Source organism: Argiope bruennichi, chromosome X2 (genome assembly GCF_947563725.1).
Source record: "Argiope bruennichi chromosome X2, qqArgBrue1.1, whole genome shotgun sequence".
Classification (NCBI taxonomy): Eukaryota; Metazoa; Arthropoda; class Arachnida; order Araneae; family Araneidae; genus Argiope; species Argiope bruennichi.
In genome coordinates this window covers 22,543,492-22,565,367 of record NC_079163.1, presented here as the reverse complement: position 1 = coordinate 22,565,367, position 21,876 = coordinate 22,543,492, and the positions used below count along the sequence as shown (strand labels likewise).

Below are 21,876 nucleotides of genomic sequence, written 5' to 3'. Positions count from 1 at the left end.
CGGCGGATGTAAATTAAAATGTAGTAAAACATTGGGAAGAAAATTCCTCAGCTTAATTGAAGGGTATTCACCTTCCAGCATTTACAGCGGAGAAGAAAGAGTATTATTTTATGTCTTACAACCCGACCAAATGCTTTGCTATAGAAATGAAAATTATTTTGGGGGTTGATGCTGCGATTTGCTTACGGTTGAAATTGACAAGCTGAAGCCATTTATAATAAGAAGGGCATTAATGCATCGATGTTTTATAAAGCGTAAAGATCTTACCAGCAAAATGCTTAGCAAACAAAAAATCCCGGCCGACTTCTGCTGTTTACAAACTTTCTGGTGTCTTTAGGTAAGTTTACAAAGTTACAAAAGAGAAAAATTCTTTTGTTGCCCGCACGTCCCCCAATTTGCAATTTAAAAAACGTCAGAGTCGTGTTTTCCAATTCAATTTGCATAAATATTGCAGTTGCACATACCTCAGCCATCAGACCTTGACACCCTTCATCTTATAAAAGATAATTGCAGAAAATTGCTTATGTGAAAAATTTTAACATCGCTGGGCGAAAATGCGAAGAAAAAATACAAAGCCAACATTTTGGATGCTCTATATTTTGTGAGACAATCTTGGGACCAAGTTTCTAAAAATACAAAAGAAAAATTCTTTCAGAAAAAAAGGATTTCTTGGCTCACAAATGGAAAGCGATAAAACGAATGAAGATGTCATCTTTCCATTTCACCTTTCAGTTGAAGTCATATAAAAAGACATCGCTCCTGGGATAGACATCAACGATTATGTTACGTGCGATGACGGACGGACTGTCTCTCCGTGCAACTGAATTTTTGATTTATCAGAATCAATGACTAAAGATTCTGATACAGAAATCAATAATGAAAATCCTGTTAAAACTATTATCTTCTCTTATACTTTACATGGTTTTGAAACTGTGAAAACATACCTTCGGGCAGTAAGATGTAAATGACGCAGTATTTTCTTCTCTCCATAAAGTTGAAAAAGATACTTTTTCGAATCAGGAATCACAGGAATTGTCACATATTACTCAGCACATACTTTATAGTTTAAAATTATTTGTTGCATGTTTAGCTGCTGAACAAAAAAGTGCACAATTTTTAATTATGCATGTTTTTGTGTACTTGCTTATTATGACTTTTCCATAAGGTAAGTGCCGAATTTTTTTTTTTTTTTGGGGGGGGGGTGGACGCCGATATTACAATTAAACCCCGATTTAACGATAATATTTTCGGTCCCAATGCATTCGTTAAATCACGGTCCGACTGTATTCATTTCGCATGAATGTTAAAATCAAAATTTGTTTATAATTTTTTGCATTCCTTATCTTTGTATCATTTAAAAAACTCCATCTGATATATTATTAACATCCTCATGATAGAAACATAACTGTTAATATTATAATAAATTATTTTTACTAATATATACACTAACATGGCGTTTTTTCTTTCTTTTTTTTTCGTATTTTTCCCTCAGTTTATTGAAAAAAATATTGGGCATTTGCTGCTCGATACCGACAAGCTGTTGGGAAAATACTACACAGCCCGATCAGAAGAAACGGTAAGAAAATTTCATTTGATTTTAAATATTTAAGTTTAATTTAAAATAAACATTTTTCTAGAATCTTATCAAGTATTCAGTGACATCCATATCTACCAGCAGGGCCTGAAACAAAAAAATGCCAAAGTAGATTCAAGAAAAAATTAGAATTAATGAACTATCAGGGAATTGATATATTATTTTATTACGCAACTAAAGAGATCTACATAAAGAATTACTAAAAAAAATAATATGCTCTTTCGTTACGTTTTTTTAAATAATAGAAGGAAACTTGCATCTACCTGAATCAAATTTTATGTTACTGTTATTAAAACAAAATGTCAGTATAATCAGACTTTTTCATCTAAGTTTTAGTTACTTCTTTCTAATGCTACATTAAAAGTATAGCAATATTTTTGGTAATCTTCATAAATATTTAAGTAGGGAAGATCAAAGCTAGTTGTTACACGAGGTAAGATGCTATATTCGCATTTTAAATTACTCTCTGGTTGAAGCTCTCTTGATAGTATATCTCATTCGAGTGGTTTTTCTTAACGAATTATCTGAAATTATTTAGAAAAAGAGTGCTGGTGAAGAAATTAAATGTGCTTTACAATGTCATTTACAATTTTTCTTTGAAATTGAAATTTTTTATTTGAGTCTGAACCATTGAACATATATGAATATGCAAGCCTAGATTTCAGGTAAGTACTATCATATTTATAACAACATATTTAAAAATTGTATTACATCATTGGCATGCATGAAGATATAAAATGTCGCTAAAGGGTACAACTTGAAGAAATTCCGAGGGGCTAGTTGTTACAATGAAACAACTTGTCCCGCGAAAATTTTAATTTCATAGAATAAGTTCTCTTTTTAAAGTTCATATGGGAAGTTATAAATCTATTATATAGACTTGAAGCTAATTTTATTTATACTTTTATTAAAACAAAATATCGGCATTTTCAGATTTTTTTTAGTTTCTCTTTCGTAATGCTACAATGAAAGAAGCAGCGGTATGTATGATACATCTTTGTAAATATTTCAGTATTGTCAATAACGCATGAACAAATATATGTTCTTTGCGAAAAAAAATCATATACATTAATTTAAAAAACTGAAAAGCAATCAAAGCAAAAAGCAAAAATGCTTCTTCGTTCCAAATAGCAAGCTCATTGGGACCTTGAAACTAACAATGAACTACATGCTATTAATCCTCATGTGCAACTGCGGTCTTCATTGCGGAATCAAAAAGCAGGCACAAGTGTCAACCCGTTTATGCATTGGGCATATCAGATTCGCCCTCCTTCACTTGTTGCTAGTTGGAGAACCACCTCTATGTTCCCAATGTCATTGTCAAATGTCTGTCCAACATATAATGTCAGAATGCCCAAATTGCAATGCTCAGCATTTGCTGTTTTTTCAAAACTCGAACACTCCATTACCTTTCTTACTTGGTAAGACACTAATTGCTCATTTTTCCCTTCTTAAAGTAGTCTGTGCACTCATCTAAATCTTGTTTGTTTTAAGTATTCTTGTACACTATCCGTTTTTAATTATTGTACATTGATATGATTTTAACTCTGGTTTGGAGCAGCATAGTCAAAACCATGGCACCTGCGCCAGAAAAATCCAAATAAATTCAAATCATCTATCAATCAGCAAATTTCTAATGTATTTATCAAAACCTTAACCTCTATTTTTAAACATATCCTGTTAATATAAAAGCAGCTCCTCCGAAGGATTATTAAATATGCGCAGATCTAATTAATCACGAGAGTGGTCTCTCCCAAACTTTCTCGTATACTCTCTAATAAAGGTGTTATTTCTCTTCTCCTATAAAACTGTGGACTTTCGGCAAGGCCATAAATGCTACGAATGCTCAAATTTTTATTTTCACTCATTGGAACTCTACGTTGTATAAACAACATGTCATTGGTTACGGTTACACATTATTGTCATACCAATACTTGCAAAAGACCGATCTCTGGCGTAAATTTAGCGTTTTTACCGCATCTAAGATGCGATTTTTGATTATTATTATTATTATTATTTAGTGATTAATAGCTGACATGCGCTTAGAACAGAAAGTCGAAGTACCAGAAAGTCGAATACATATTTTAGACGCATATTTTCAGACCGATTGAACCCAGAATTTTGCATAGAACTACATTTGTAGTCTCATACATAGCAAATTACATAGCAACATAATAGCAAACACATAGCACATATAACAAACATAACATCAAACACATATAACATTAATAGCAAACACATAGCACATATAACAAACATAACATCAAACACATATAACATTAATAGCAAACACATAGCACATATAACAAACATAATATCAAACACATATAACATTAATAGCAAACACATAGCACATATAACAAACATAACATCAAACACATATAACATTAATAGCAAACACATAGCACATATAACAAACATAACATCAAACACATATAACATTAATAGCAAACACATAGCACATATAACAAACATAACATCAAACACATATAACATTAATAGCAAACACATAGCACATATAACAAACATAACATCAAACACATATAACATTAACAGCAAACACATAGCACATATAACAAACATAACATCAAACACATATAACATTAATAGCAAACACATAGCACATATAACAAACATAACATCAAACACATATAACATTAATAGCAAACACATAGCACATATAACATTAATAGCAAACACATATAACATTAATAGCAAACACATAGCACATATAACAAACATAACATCAAACACATATAACATTAATAGCAAACACATAGCACATATAACAAACATAACATCAAACACATATAACATTAATAGCAAACACATAGCACATATAACAAACATAACATCAAACACATATAACATTAATAGCAAACACATAGCACATATAACAAACATAACATCAAACACATATAACATTAATAGCAAACACATAGCACATATAACAAACATAACATCAAACACATATAACATTAATAGCAAACACATAGCACATATAACATTAATAGCAAACACATATAACATTAATAGCAAACACATAGCACATATAACAAACATAACATCAAACACATATAACATTAATAGCAAACACATAGCACATATAACAAACATAACATCAAACACATATAACATTAATAGCAAACACATAGCACATATAACAAACATAACATCAAACACATATAACATTAATAGCAAATACATAGCAGATTACATAGCAAATTTCATTTATTTAAATCATTGCGTTTTTCAGTTATCGCGTTTACATATATGAGAAAGTACAGGCCGACAGACGGTTGACCCTTTGACGGATATGGTGCCAAATTTGACACGGATCTACATTATTGTGCTAAAAATAGTTATATAGATGCTAAACCTGTGTCCAAATTTTATCTATCTAGCTTTTTATGTTTTGTAGCTATCGTGTTTACTAGTTTACTAGCCGGTATAGAGACTTCCTCTGAATGGATTTTATTCAAATCTACAAATTTCGTGTAAAGGTCATATACCAAATTTCATCTACCTAGCTCAAAGCATTTTTAGTTTTCATGTTCGCTGAGAGACAGAAGGACAAACAGATACAAATCCAAATTTTTTTTTTTTTTTTTTTTTTTTCCTCTAAATGGAGATATGAAACGTGGAGATAATTTCTCAAAATCTCAAGTTCAATTTTTATTTTTTGACGATTAACATCTCTTTTCCCCTTAAAATTTGCATACAAGAAAGTAAAAAACAAATTATTGAATATTTTCAAATTCATGACGCTAGACATGTTACTGTCTCTAAAGCAGTTAAGAAAAGGGAACAGTGGATTTAAATGCGAAAATATTTTGGAAATAAATTGCATTTTTTATGGAAAGAAAAAGGAAAAGTGATATGTTGAAAACGCATAAATATTTTCTTGTTGGCTCATAAACAGCTTACGGCCAATAATGGTAGTTCATGCTTTCATGCGTACTGAACTGGATTTTTTTTCCCCCTTCAAGGCAATAAAGTACTACTTGTTACCAAATCTTGGAATCATAATTGGAATTATTATTATTTTTTCTTCCAGAGTTCAAAACTTGAATAAATAAAATTGCAATAGAAATGTTCTAAGGAGAAAATTCAGGTGTATGCAAATAAAGTTACATACAAATTAAAGATTTTAATATTAACGTTATCCAAAATATTTTCTGGATTATGCATACATCCTTTGTGCATTCGTTGTGAATAAAAAAGAACGCGGTTTCAAGTTTGAACTTCTTAGTTCAGCTAAATTAACATTCTATTTTGAAACTAAACAGGAATATTTTGAAACTCATCGCTCAGTTTTGAACCCGGATCAAAGGATGAATATGCCCATCCTGGTCATCGGTCATGGTGAGAGGACGAGGATGGTATTTCCATTGGCACCTCATTCATGTAACTCCATTCAGGGGTGTTTGTGGGACCCCAAAAAATCCCCTGAAACTTTTACGGACTTACTACCGACATTTTGGAGTTTCGAGAAGGGGGGGGAGAAATGAAAAATTACGATTATGAAGTATTGAATGACCTAATTATAAAAGTTCAATGAATTACTTTTTTTGCAAAATTAAGACCTTTGAACCCAGGTCACGTGATCGCACATCTGGTCGAACGAAGTCTCTCCCTTTTTTTTTCTGCCGCGCCTACTTGCCGAAAAGAATCCAGAAGAGAATGTCCGAGAACCGAGGGAATGAGTCATAACTCGCAATAAGGAAAGAACAAAAAAAAAGTTTTTTCCCCCTTTTCACGCATTATCACTGCCTTTGGAGAAAGAAAGGAAAAGTTTTCACCACACACACTGACCTTGCGTTTTCTGCTTTCAAAGCAAACAAAATTACCCAGATCAAAATAAATAATTCATTATTATTCCTACTTCCTTTTGAACGACGATCCCCGGAATTTCCGGGTATCGAAGTTCAAAATCCCCGGAATTCCGGGGTTTCCCCGGAGCACAAACACCCCTGTCCATTATAAGTGCATTTTACTCATAATAGTAAATTAAGTGTGCACTAGGTCAGCATTATGGCATAACTTCTCGAATATACGATCCTTTAACCTTAAAGTCAAGACTTTCACCAAACCACAGTAACCTCTTTTTTGGGAAGCAAAAGTAAGAGGAAGTTATTCTGCTTCTATTCTAATATAACACATGTAAACTCATTTCTAAAAATATACAACTATCAAAAATTTGATGTATATTGCGAAACCATAAAGATTGAGAGCTTTTAAATGTAAACATCTTACATATAAATCTTTTAATACTCTTAATAGCTACAAATATTTTCTTATAATCCTAATTATAGAAATAATTATCGATTTCATCTTAAATTAATACACGGGGGAACAAAAAAACATCTTTCGTTATTTAAACATTGCTTGTCATGGGATAGTGTATGAGCAAAACTACACAGTCAACAGTTCAAATATTTTTAATGCACATCATTAATTTATTTCTTTTGCACACATCAAGAAACACTAATTTAAAAATGTTAAATATTATCATTAAGTTAACCTACAAATTTAAAAGTCATCATTTCGGATCCCTCTGTCACTTTCTCACCCTTATGCAATCATTTTTTATCCTTTCTTTGAGGGGGGGGGACCTAACGAGGAAGTATAACTTTCGTTGCATCCGATAGATGGCGCTGACCGTTATACATTCAACTATTGGAGCAAACCTACCAATTCAAATTTTATACGAATTTAACATTTTAAATATATTTAGAGGGTATACTATACTATATCCCGACCTAGCCAGAGGCCATGCGGGAAACTTGATGGGGCCGCCGAAAAGCAACTCCACCTAGTACGAAGGAACAAACTACAATTGATGACAATGGACAATTGCAAACAATAAAGAACCCTCTAGAGAAAACGCATATTACTACAGAAAAAAAATCGAAAAAAAAACATTGCATTTTACATTACATATTAAGTTGTGAAACATCAAAAATGCATAAAATACATTGAGTGTTAACTTCTCACATTAGGAAAGAGCTAAATACAAAAGATTTGACAAAATATCCCTAATAGAAGATTTAATGACTGGAACTTTTATGAGTTCTCCGACTTCAAGAGACATCCAATTTCCTGGCCATCTGAATCTGTGTTCTCGGTATAGTGCACAGGCTTTGATTACGTGATTTACAGATCCTTCTTCGGTGCCACCTAACAAGTCGAACTTTGGTCAAAGAAACGACTTTGATGCACAGAAAATACACCATGGTCAGTGTATACTTGGTTAAGATAAAAATCAACCTTAATTCGGTTAGCCGAAACGTTTTTAAAATGTTGATAGGTTGTTCGCCCCTTGATGGATTTATTCCATCTCTCCTGCCAATCCTTAAATCATTCGTTTTTTAGTCTCAATTCTGAGTTGGATTTTGGACTCATGGTAAGATGTTTCTTGGGTGTCTAAGTTTTAAGTTTCCTTGGCTAGTGTATCTTCTTTTTCAATTCCAATATACCCTTGACGAGCTCCGATCCAGATCAATTCAACTCCAAGTTCAGCAACTTTTTCTTTTATATCCAATATTATTTCGTTTGTTTAACCAACGGAATCTAGTGCCATTAAAGCCGATCTTGAATCAGAAATTAACTTTTCCCCTTTTATATTGCGTTGAGCGACAAACTCCAGAGCATTTCTGATTGCCACCACTTCTGTCATAAAAGCAGTTGCATTGTCATTCAATCTAAATTTTCTAGATTTTTTTTTCCTTATTCATTTTTGTATCATACAAATGCACAACCCACTTGTTGAGACTCTACCTGAATTTCATTTCATTCAGTCGTTCAAAGATCATTCAAAGATGTCAGTTCGTAATGTGAAATAATCCACACTCGTTGTTAATCTTATTCCATTCTATTCTCTCTTTAATTTTTCTAATCTACAATTCTATTTACATGCCGTATATATATATATATATATATATATATATATATATATATATATATATATATATATATAATATAGTTAGTTGCTTGCTTTGCATAGTTGCCATATACAAAAACATACATTGGTTTCGCGCGCAATTAATTCTGACTTTAGAGTTCTAAAAGCAAGTCACAGCTCTAGTATGATTAAAGCTAAAACCAGTTTTTAGCCAAAGGCGCTCGTAACACAACTTTTCCCCACCATTTTAGGTAATAGTATATATCTGCATATATACTATTACCTTTAGCCATAACAACCACAGAGTAGCTTAAAGTAATTCTTTTGACTTTCCATGGTGGGATAGAAACTTCAAAATCAAAGATGCCTATTGTTTGAATATTCTACATTCTTTGCTTCTCTAATTAAATTAGCCATCTTTCTTTCTCTTTTAATAATTATATCGATAGGGGGACAACCACTGAAAATTTGAAGTGTGTCAGTGGATGCCGTGCTATAAGCTTTAGTTATGGTAAGTAGCGGAATACACTGGAGCTATTGGAGTTTATTTATTTGCTTGACATTTCCAGTAAACCAGATAACAGACCCGTATGTAATAATTTTTTCAAGTACATTTTTATATATTTCTTTAGTTGTAAAGGGAATAAGACCCCAAGTAGCCTTATTCAGTCTCCTTATTTTTTCATTTAGTTTTTCTATTTTAAGTAACATATCGTTTGAGTGTGGTACGAGGGGTGATCCAAAAAATAGTTTAAAAGGCAAAGGAAAAATGCTTTATTAACAATAGACACAGGATACAAACGGTAATTAAGAGACATATGTGGTGGTCACTTCTCTATATAATCACCAAACCTGTTGAGGCATTTATCACACCACTGGACCAATTTGTTTAACCCATCTTGATAATAACAGGTCTCTGGCTATTGAGCCAGTCCTCGGCACCTTTTTAAACATCACCGTCTAATATGAACCTTGTTTCGGATAAGTTTTCTTCAATGCCGGGAAAAGGAAATACTCACTGGGAGTCAAATCGGGGTTGTATGTGGGTTAGCTCCAGACCTCCCATCTAAAAGTTTCCAGTAATCTCTCTGCCCACTTCAAAAGAATGACACCATTTCGCCACCTGTTGTCTACTCATTGCTTCGCCCCCCCCCCGTGCACTTCAACGATTTGTCTATGAATGTCCGATGGGGACACATTCTTGGTGTATAGAAATCGAATCATGGCTCACACCTGTGTGCGAGACCACTTCTCTAGACGTCTTACCATTACTGTCGCTGTTTCAGGTCTCAGTACTAACGCTATCTGCTCGAACGACCGGTCTAAGACAACTAGAACCATCTGTCTCCACTCTGGGTAACAATATTTCCATCCACAATTTCTACTTTCCAAATACTGCTTCTTGTAAACTTTTTTTTATCACCCCTCGCATAAACGACAAATTAGATTCAAAATTGATTCCTAAGTACTTCAACATTTTATTGTATGGTATTCTCTTCCCGTTTAATCTAATCCCTCGAAAATGACTGGTTTATTTTCTGTATTTAAGCATGATATATTTGCATTTATTTGTGCTAAAATTAAATTTATATTTTTCTGCCCAATCTTTCATAATTTTAATTATAGCTTTGCTCATTTGGGCAAAAGGAAAAGGTGCTTTACTTTTCATAAGGATTACCACATCATCTGAAAATTCTTGTATGTTAAATTCAGGATTGTCCTCAAATTCATTCAATAACTCGTTCATAATTAACAACTATAAAATTGTACCAGAACTTCAGCCCTGAGGAACTCCCTTATTATAATGCCAAGCTTCGTTGTTATAAAGAAGAACTGCATAATTACTCAAGAAACTATCCAAAAGTCCATATAAGGATTTGCTCACTCCATATTTTCTAAGTAATCTCGTGATGTCCGACCAAACAATTGCATTAAACACATTTTCAATATCTAACGAAATTATACAAGTGATCAATTTGTTATCTCTTGCACAATTAATAAATTCCAAAGCTTTTTCCAAGGACTGTATTGTTCCCATTCTTTTTCTGAAACCAAACTGATTTTTATTTAAAATATTTTGAAACTCTAGGAAATACATCAGTTTATTCGTTAAAAGTTTGTCTAAAACTTTGCCCCAAATCGGCAAGAGGCAAATGGGTCTATAAGATTTATAATTCGTTAAATATTTTTCTTCCTTTGGAATTAGAATTAATTTAGCTATTTTCCACTCTTCTGGAAAGTAACCGTTATTTGGGCACCAGTTCATCAAACTTTCAAACCATTCTCTGCGCGAAAAGAATACCTCTTCAATAAATCAGATGTGTTCAAATACTCACAAAAATCCTAAATAATAATATCTATTCTACATTTCATTTTCCAACGTTGCATTTGGAATTACGATTATGTAAAGTATAAAATACATAATGTTGATTTCTAGTCTTTATTACCTATTACCTATCAAAATATATTGATCTTAAACTGGGATTCGTTTCTTTGTATAATTATAATATAATATATATAATAATAATATAATTGTGTAATTGTATAATTATTTGTATAATTTCTTTGTATAAACAAAATTCCTGTGACTTTTCGATTTTAAAATAAGTTTTAGCATACGAAGTAAATTATTGGAGCCAATATACAAAATCTAATTATTTCAATATGTGTGGTAGATTTCTGGAAGAAAAGTGACTGCAAGTTTAACTTCCTACACATATTCGGTTTGTTAACTACATCAGCAAATATCTGAAATTAGCATAAATTTAGTATTTATTGACGATTTTTGGATTTTCGCAAAAAAGCGAGGAATGACTGATATCCCTCTCGTTTCTAAAACATAAACTATGAAACTGAATTTCAAATGTTTCACCTACTATGATAAGAAACATCTTCAGGATAACTAATTCTTGAAATAGAATTGCGGTCATTTTTTTTCTTGCAAAAGCCATGAATAGAATAATCATCAACTTAACTTATTATTATGTATATAATGGATGAATAATTATAATATTTTCTATTTATAGCTAAAAGCTACAAACACAGACTTGGGGACGTTAACAGTGAGACTTTCTTATGATAGCAGAAGGAAAATCCTATCAACTGAAAGTAAGATATTTTTTTATTTAAAATACTAAATACATAATAATATAATATTTATTTAAAATACATAATAATATAATTTGTGCTAATAGAGATGCTTTAGCATCTCTATTAGCACAAAGCGCCTAACTACATTGTTACGATATCTTTACGATAGTGACCGTTATTCAGAATATCGCGCAATAACTTTTACTAACCGTGAAGTCTATTAAGGGATGCCAAAACCATGGGACAAACTTAAGGAAGGTGAGGCATACTGAAGTAAGTCATTTTTACAACAAAATATGAGTGAGCAAGCCGAAAGGGGAATCGTTACATGCAGAAAATTAAGTAAAAGAAATAGTTATATCAAATAAAAGAGCATTCCAGATTAAATAGAATAGAAATTTACAAAAGCCCAACAAAATAATTTCATGATTAACAACATATGAAGTGAATATAGCTTTGGACAAAAAGTGCTTTGAATACTTACTTCAAGTACTCCATAGTTAATTTTTCAATAGCGTCTTTTCCATTATATTTATCATGCAACGGACAAATTAAGAAGGCTGTGTGTGTGTGTGTGTGTGTGTGTGTGTGTGTGTGTGTGTGTGTGTGTGTGTGTGTGTGTGTGTGTGTGTGTGTGTGTGTGTGTGTGTGTGTGTGTGTGTGTGTGTGTGCGCGCGCTTGTCCGTGTGTGTGTGTGTGTGTGCGCTTGTCCGTGTGTGTGTGTGTGTGTGTGTGTGCGCGCTTGTCCGTGTGTGTGTGTGTTTCAAGCTCCAATGATAAGAAGAAAAAGACAAGAGTAAAGAAGAAAAATTAATTGCTAAAAGTTATCTACAAATATAGTTACTTTTCAACATGACCGCAGGAATTTTTAAGTAACCCTGAATAATTCTATCATTAAAATGTAACTGTTTAATCAATCCTTTTAAGAAAAAGTGTAAATCGTCATTTTTATGACTGTATTTTGTATAAATTAGAGAAGTGTATTTTTTAATTTCTATTAGAGTTACTAAGAAAAATTTAATGAATACTTTTTTTCATTGCAGTTTTGAGCGCATCAAAATTGAAACCACGTGATGCGTACGGTGAGTGATTACACTTTTTTACAGACAAAACAGTCTCTTTTTTAAATTTTACTTTATTTGTCTGTCTTAAGTAATTCACCAGATAGGACAAACATTAACAGCAAAAAAGTCAAACAGACATCTTAAAATTGCTGTAAAAAGCTTCACTGTTGTCGATTTCAAACAATATTTCTCGAGAAAGAAAGTAGACTCGAAGCATTGAGAATCAAGTATATTCTGTGATTCGGGCTATAAAAAATACAAATTCCAGGTTTTTAATACAAATACTCGAAACCAGCCATAACTGCTAAACCTTGTCCCCAGCCTACGAAACCAGGTACCGGGAAACCGGGAAGGTACGTCTGTCATCGACAATATAGTCAACACAAACACCACTGCTACACCCTCAGAGAAGATTATACCAAATTGATTGCTTATCAGGCAACTTCTCATGCCCGTACTCTTGGTGCCCCCATCTTCATGGAAGAAATGCACGAAAGTTAATAAAAATAATTTTATCTTATTAGGGTATTTACTAATTGAGATAAACATTTCGCAGGAAGAAATATTTTCATATCCCATTTTTTTTCCGCATTTGTTTTATTAAAAAAATTGCTAACGACATTTGTCAACGACAATTAGGGAGTGTCTGTTAAGGATCCATCTTTGTAGCCAACTCCTCTTGAACACATGTTAATTATAATCAATTCCCAGCTAACAACGGCTGAAAGCACCTGGGTTTGGTACTTAATGACAACGATTGCTGGTGATTGATCGTTTCCTGGTGACATGTGGAGTCTCTTCATAAGGGAAAAAAGTTTAGCATCTGGATGCTTTGACGTTATTCTCCCTTGAAGACATGGTGGATCTATTTGAAACGACAGGTGCACTTCTGTGTTCTCTTATCTGGATAGCAACAAATGACCAGACATAGTGACTCTCCTAGTGAAAAGGATCCACATCTGGAAGTCCGTATGCATTTAACTATGTGTGGGAAAACGGTGACGTTAAATCTGGTCAGAATGCCAATCACTATGTGAAGGAAAGGGGGAAACGTTATAACACTTTTGTTTCCGTGTGCTTTTTATAAGAGATGCGAAAAATAAGGCTTTCTATAAGCGAAACTTAGAATGTGTCTTTAAACTTTGATGCATATAACACATACAGAAAGAAAATAAACTTTAAACGCACTCGTCGAATTTATTTCCGATAAAACACCCTGTTGATTAATCTGGAAAGAACAGAAATTGATTTTGGAAATACTATCAGAAGCTATTACTGGAAATGATTGCCCAGTAATTACTAGTTAATCAGTGCATATTTAATAATGCAAGCAAAATAATCGTTGCAAAACATTTTATTGTGTTTTACACATGATATTTCATGCAACTGGTGAATGATGATGTCATTTGCTTTTGTAATAGCTTGAAATTAAATAATTTATATGTGGACTAATTAATTGGTAATCTTTTAACTTTTTTTATCTCTATTCATTATTTTCATTTATTGATTTTTTAAATACTTTTCAGGATTATGTGATTCGTACGTGATTGTGAAGTTAGTCCCGAAATATATGTTTAATGGCAGAAATGAAGCTAGAACAGGAAGACGCTCACGAACTCTAAATCCTGTTTTTAAGGAAACATTCGAATGGTGAGTTTTTATTTTCAGAAAAGAAAAACTACCATTTATTTTATTTTATTTTATTTTTATACATTGCAGGAGGGAAAAAAAAGCATTATTTCTTATTTATTTATTCATTATATTGATTCAGCCTCTTAAATGAAGATGGCTATATTCTGTCCACCAAGTCGAGAAAAAAAAATAGCGAGTCCAAACCAGCGACATAAATGCAAATACAATAAAATATATTATTATCAAATCGACAAAAATAACAAATCAATTTAAATCTTGTTTAATTATCTACATGTATGTAATAAATATAATTTTGTTATCTATGCCTCTCAAAATTGCCTCTAATTACTGTACTTTCCCTGTCAGAGATAGAATTACCATACTGGATAATATCTACAGTCCCAGAAAGCACCGCTCTTTTCACGATTTGACACTTTTCTGAGATCTGCACTGCTTAACGCGCAAAATTTTAATCATGTACATGGTTTGGATTAACTTCGATTGCCATCAAGATTTTTAACATGGTCATTATTCGATTTTAATAAAAACAATAAATTGAAACATGGTCATTATTCGATTTTAATAAAAACAATAAATTGAAGCATGGTCATTATTCGATTTTAATAAAAACAATAAATTGAAACATGGTCATTATTCGATTTTAATAAAAACAATAAATTGAAACATGGTCATTATTCGATTTTAATAAAAACAATAAATTGAAACATGGTCATTATTCGATTTTAATAAAAACAATAAATTGAAACATGGTCATTATCAAAAAAACAATAAACTGAATTCTGAATTTAATTGGCTGTCAGTTCTTTTAAAATTCCTACTCTATGCAAAAGAATCTCTTAGGCTATATGCATAATTAATATCAGACAACTCTCCAGGGTGATGTAATTTAATGGTAAAATCCAATAAAGTAAGGTTATAACCAAAAATTAACTAGGCATCAGGACCGGCCATCTGGGGGGAGGGGTGCAGCGGATGCAATGCACCGAGGGCCCGCGACTGAGGGGGCCCCAACATGTTGAAGAGCTATAATAATATTCTGAATAATAATAGAGATATGGAAAAAGAGAGGAAGAAATTTAACTGAAACAAATGACGGGTTTGGAAATATACGAAGTTTATTACGGTCGGATGCAAGTAGGCAGCATTTTATAACCACAAAGTAAGCAGATTTCTGCTCATTTACCTCATCTTCTAGGCTAGATTCCATATAGTATTTTGATAATTCATACCATAAAAGGCTTAATATTATTATATTTAATCATGTCCATGCCAGCTCGACCATCCACCCTATAGCCCGGACATGTCATCCTGCGATTTGCATGTGTTTGGTCCCCTGAAAAAACATCTGAAAGGGAAGCTCTTCAACTCGGACGGCGAAGGAATTCTGGGAGAAAGGAATCCTTTGGCTCGTTAATAATGGAATCATTGTGCTCAGGCCTATGGTGTATACTTTGAATAAAGTCTTCATTTATACCCACAGTGTCGTTTCGTACTTTTTCATTTGAACACCCCTTGTATAAATTTTGTTCGTTTGTTGTTGAATGCCATAATTTAACTTCGCTTTGTAAAACTTCCCATGTCCAAGCTCATGTAGGAGAGGTAATGATTCCATACTTTTATTCTAAGTTATAGAAAATAAATGTAAATGCATGCAGTTAGGGTAATCAGTATTTTTTTTATCCATAATTTTCATAAATTTAAGTCAAATGTATTTTTTTTATTATTATTTCAAATGTATTTTTACTTGCTATTCATCTAAAATTACCTTTGCTTCATATGAATTAAATTTTTCCCAGTTTTTCTCATATTATATATGCGTTTAAAATATTGAATAAAACAAAGAGCTATTTCCCGAGCCCCAATACTAGACTTTTCATTTTGTATGAAAGCTCATGACGTCTAGATATATCATCAGCGATCGCCTGATAATAGTGTAGCTATGTTGTGGCAAGCAGACATATAGACTGGGCACCATTATAAAAAGCTCGAACAGTTCGAGAGTTTAAGAAAGCTGATTCTATCTCTCTCTCACTCTTTTAATTCCTTAGGATTTTTTTTTTTTTTTTTTTTTAATATTTCCAACCAAATCTGGGAGAAATTAATACATCACACGTGTTTTTGTTCGTGTTTTTTTTTCAGTTTAATTTTGAATTTGATGATTCTTTAACTTTGAATTCCGATATGAATTCTGGATTAGGATCCTTTGAACCTAATCCAATTAACCTTGAATTCTTATCCAATTAACCAATTTTTTTTTTTTCAATTCAAATTGATTTTTGCTCTGTTAATAGAAAAATTTAAAATCATGTACAGACAGAAAGGGCTTAATTTTTTAAAAAATGCTATAAAAAAATAAATAAGTCAAAAAAAATTTCAGCCCGCCGTTTTTTAAAATTCCGTCTTTTTTTTTTTTTTTTTTCCCACTCTAAAAAGAAAAAAATATGAAGAAAAATAAAGAGTGGGAAACATTGTGGGCAGGTTTACTGGATACCAGAAAAGCAAACGATGTTGTATCCAAATAGTGCCCCACTCTTCTACGGTCCGCCTTTCGTCAAAGCATATCACATAGTTCCGCCCGATTACCTAGCCCAAGTCCACTCTGCAGCAGAGGTTCTCTTTTTTATCTCCCGCTCTACCTTTAAACACCGTTTTCGTCACATTTATACAAAAATGCATCAAAGTATAATCACTGTTCCATTTTCATTTGATCTGCCCTTATAGCCAAACCCTATGTCTTGCCGTATACCTTTTTCTTTGACAAATATTACCACTCCATTATGAAATAATGACGAATTATCTAAATCACTTAATCTTCCATTCCAGGTCTCTTGACATTGATGAAGTCGAAAATAGAGAAGCGACCGTCAATTTTGTAGTAATGCACCATGGATACATATTGAAAGATAGTTTTCAGGGGGAAGCATATTTCCCCCTCTATAAAGTGACAGAAAAAACCGCCGAGTCCGATGAGGCTAATACTCCCAAAACCATAGAGTGTCATCTTACACATCCCAACTGTAACAGTAAGTCTCCATTATTTTGCTTTTTAATTCAAACCAGAAAAAATCTACTAGTTAATTTTCACAGTTAATGACTATTCCGAACTCACAATGATTCAGTATATGTTTTGAATTGTTAATATCTTGTAAAAGCATTTTAAATAGTTATGCCCTATCTATTCTTATCTTTCCATTTGATGATAAACACAATCCGACGTTCACGTTACTTATATCACTCTTTTAAAAACAGATTTAATATAACTTGGATGCCTAATAGCTGCCCAAAAGAAAGTTGATAATCTAGCCATCCCAATGGGTTTCATAACGCTGCAAGTCCGATATATCAGTGTTGCGTTGTATGATAAAGCAGGCAAAGAATGATTTCTTATTAGAACATTTCAAAATTCAACTCATATGTTGAATCATATGTCTTAACGATAGGAAAAGAAAATCTGTAATAGAAAATGTTTTCTGCAATTCTTTCGATTAATTGACCAGGCCATCTGCTTATACAGTGCCATATGACAGCTGGTTGAAAAAGCTGGAATTTTTTCTTTTCGCATACATTGAAATCTCGTGATCGCAACAGTATGCATATCAAATTTAATTATATTGGCTTGTGCAGAATTTTTACAATCGAATTCAAACCCCATGCGAAATTTTATTCCTTCCTGTATATTCAACGCGACTGCTCCAGCATTCCTTCAACATTCAGCAAAACATTTACATTTAGTTGAAACACATTCAGGCAAAGGCATATTCCTTGAATTGAACTTTAGACCAGGTTGTCATAGATTTGGATCAGATGGAGAACCAAAATGAAATATCTTTCTTTAAATAAAATTAATCTTACAAAATTATTTTAGACTAGCGCTTCTGAAACCGTTGAGTGCACCCAAAAATAAGGCCAAAAAAATTTGCGCAAGGCCTTTTTTTTTTTTTTTTTTTTTTTCCATATTCTTTAAAAATTTTAAGTCAAAATAATTAAGAAAGTCATCATAACCTAGAAGATTAAAGCTTTCAAAATATCTATTCTTTACTGAATTAAAATTAGTTATCACTAATTCTCCCCGCCACATACATAACTTGCTTTCTTGGATATTTGTAAATATGCAATTTCGTATCTAATTTTCATTCATTTCCTGGTGCACTATTTTTTTGAGCATTTCTGCATTCTCTCTCGATTTGTGCAAAATTTTCAAACTGAACTATCAGTTAATGAATTAATGTAATTAAATTTCTACTGGATATCAGGGGCGGTACCTGGTAGTATACTTGAGATAAAATTATTACAAGATTCAAATTATTTATTATATTGAATAACAAATTAATAACAAAATAGTACAAAATAATTAAAATAAAAATAAATTCTGTTTTCTAGTACACTAATAAAACGTCCTTTTAATAAATTTATTATTTAATTAGCCACATTTGCCGACCAGCTGCTTCGCCGGAGTCATTGGTGACTAAAATTTTCAATTAAATATGTTATGTAACTTAGTCTTAATGGCTCCTTCAGCAAAATATTTTTAAGTATCAATATTCATATGGCATCTCAATCATTCATTTTATCTCAAGCATTTCGACTATCAGTAGCTTAAAGGGTTAAAGCATGGTTGTGGAACATGAATCGAAAGAGGAAAATTATGCGTTCTATCCTCTGGCTGTGCTCTTATTCAGCACAGTGAATTCCTTAACCGATATGTGATTTAGCAGTGAATTGCTCGTTGCAATCAGATTGGTTGTAGAGGTTTTCCAATTTTCTTCCAAGGAAGATGTTGATGTGGGCGAGTTTCCCCTGAAAGCCATTTAGGAATTCTCCATATACTGGTATTATATCAAGTGTTCGTGAATCACTTTAACCAATAAAATATACCATATTTAACTTTATCGACAGTTCTTGACTCAAGGTGGGGCCGCGGTGGCAAGGTCTTGGCTTGTGAGCCATAAGGTTTCAGGTTCGAGACCCGATTCCACCGAAGAACCGTCGTGTGAGGGGGTCTGTTGCACGTTAAATCCGTCATGCCAAACGTCCTCCCGCTTGTGTGGTGTGGAGAGGGGGTGTGCCAGGTCAGGTGTCGTCCTCGTCATCTGACCGCCGTTCAAAATTACGAGGTCTGTCCCAAAATAGCCCTAGTGTTGCTTTACAACGGGACGTTAATATAACTATAACTAAACTAAAAACTAAAACTTGACTCAAGGCATGAAAAAATTTGTTTAATTAAGTGAGATTAAAATCACTATCACCAGATTTTTTTAAGTTTCCACTATTCTGCAAAGCTAAAATTCATGTATAACTCTCTGTATCAACAGAAATGTTTAGCAAGTTTAGTTTAGTTATATTAGCGTCCCGTTTTGAAGCGTCAGTGGAGCTATTTTGAGACGGATCTCATAAATTTGAACCGCTGTCAGATGAAGACGACATCTGAGTTGGCACCCTTTCCCCGAATTCCCGTACCACACCAGTTGGTAGATGTTTGGTTCCGAAGGATTTAGCATATACCAAACCCTTTTACATAGCACCGATTCCTCTTTGATGGAATCGGATTTCAAACCAGGAATCCTTCAGTTCCGAAGCTAAAGCCTTGCTACCAGACCGTTGCGGCCCGGCATGTTCCGCAAAGAGACCATTAAGTTTATTTATATGCATTAAGTGTCAAAGTTTGAAACTTCTTAATCATTTTTTAAAAACATTTCTGTTTTATTCTCAAAATGTATCATTTATTTCTTTAAAGGTGATGCTTTCATTGCTTTAAGATCAAGGAAATGGTGTGCAGAAGCAAACGAATTCGTGTCAAATGAAAGAAAAAAAATGTAAGGAGAGGAATAACGTCAAAACAATGATTGTCTTGTGAATTATATCTTCATTAATATATAAAATCGCATATCTGAAATGCAATCAATGTGGATTTTAATTTCCTTGATCAATGTGAATTTTAATTTCCTTGATCAGTGTGGATTTTAATTTCCTTGATCAATGTGAATTTTAATTTCCTTGATCAGTGTGGATTTTAATCAATGTGGATTTTAATTTCATTGAATATATACTTCAATGCCATGACAATGTCAAATGTGGTACATATTTATATATTTGTTGTAACTATATAAAGAAATACATATATTAAATGTCGTGCCATATTCAAATGATCAATGTGTTGCAAATATCTTCAATATTCAGTTGGGAATAGTAGTTTAGGAGTTCATATATCAATTATTTCATTCTAAATTAAAAAATTCAAAATGAAAAATTCTAAAAAGGCTCTTCGAATATTTGAGGCAAAAAAATCTTAGACTGAATAATTGTTACACCGATATCTAATTGCATAACTTTTGTTATCAAACTCATTATTTTTTTTAAAAAAAAAATGCAAACTGTTAAATTTAAACGAATAAATATTAAATTTTCCACTTTATCCTTTTTTACAATTTTTGTCAGATTTAAAGCTTTTTTTTCCAATGCGTCATTTGAAAAAAGTGATAATTTATTAGAACTGAAGTAATTAAACATTCTTTGTCAGTGTTATTCGTCGCTCGTAGTAATAAAAATCGAAAATAGATGTAAACAAAAAAATCATTATACATAACGTATATTTTTAAGAGCTTACATTCATTATTACAATCATTTGTTTGCATATAATTTTTAATAAGGAATCAATATATGAGCATAAAGAATGTACTAAAAAATACTAAATAGTATAGTATACTAAAGAATATACTATTTTTAAAGCATCTTAAATGAAGATACGCAAAACTGATGCCAAAATAGTATATTGTTGTATTTCCACTGTATAAACAGACTATGAATAATATGAATATGATTCTAGAAATTATCTTTGATATTCGAGTCAGCTGGCAACGCTTCAAGAATATCCAGTAATACAATGCGATAACTCAGTAATAAAAATGCTGACCCGATATATTTCTCACATAATTAAAATTATTATTTGATATATTGTGACTATTGTATATGTGTATTGTATATGTCTATTGTACTTATTGTATACGTGTATAGCTTAGTCAAATATTTAATAATTCTGAGTTTAAAGAAATGGTTTATAAGAAAAATATATCATTCATTCTCTTATGTGTTAAAAATTCTAAATGTGACGAAAATGGATTATTTATCTGCAGTAAGAACTAAAGTGCAACCACGTAGGGTAAAGATTGCTTCAGGTAAATTGTCCCAGCCGAAATTTAATAAAGATTCGTGACAACGATCATACAATATTAGTAAAAATTACTTCATAAACAACTTCAAGCCATCATTTTAAAAGCAAAGTTAATCATCCGATTTAAGATGAATATTTTTTGCTAAGAGATGCAAAGTATTTACATGTAGTATTTGATTAAAACAAAAATAATGGTGCTGTTATTGAAATATTCCCTTTTAAAAAGATAAACTGCAATAGCTCCTATTTATACCAGACTGAGTTTAATGACGAGACTTTTCTTATGAATATTAATTTTTCTATGCATATTTGCTTATTCATATCATTATATAAATGACATCAAATATTTAAGGTATATACGTCATCGCAATATATGTATATAGTGTTTGATTCATTCCTTGAA

At 32.1% G+C, this 21,876-nt stretch overlaps 1 protein-coding gene across 1 annotated transcript in view; it reads left to right on the top strand.

Annotated features, from left to right (window-relative positions):
• The window catches only part of LOC129959942 (protein unc-13 homolog D-like), a 277,136-nt gene extending 256,375 nt beyond the window's left edge, over positions 1-20,761 (top strand). Inside the window, exons 29-34 of the mRNA XM_056072858.1 lie at positions 1,493-1,576; positions 11,525-11,606; positions 12,632-12,670; positions 14,179-14,302; positions 17,129-17,328; positions 20,040-20,761. Coding sequence (XP_055928833.1) covers positions 1,493-1,576; positions 11,525-11,606; positions 12,632-12,670; positions 14,179-14,302; positions 17,129-17,328; positions 20,040-20,122 — 612 coding nt within the window. The 3' untranslated portion in view covers positions 20,123-20,761. The remainder of the gene's footprint in view (positions 1-1,492; positions 1,577-11,524; positions 11,607-12,631; positions 12,671-14,178; positions 14,303-17,128; positions 17,329-20,039) is intronic.
• Positions 20,762-21,876: the final 1,115 nt, after the last annotated feature.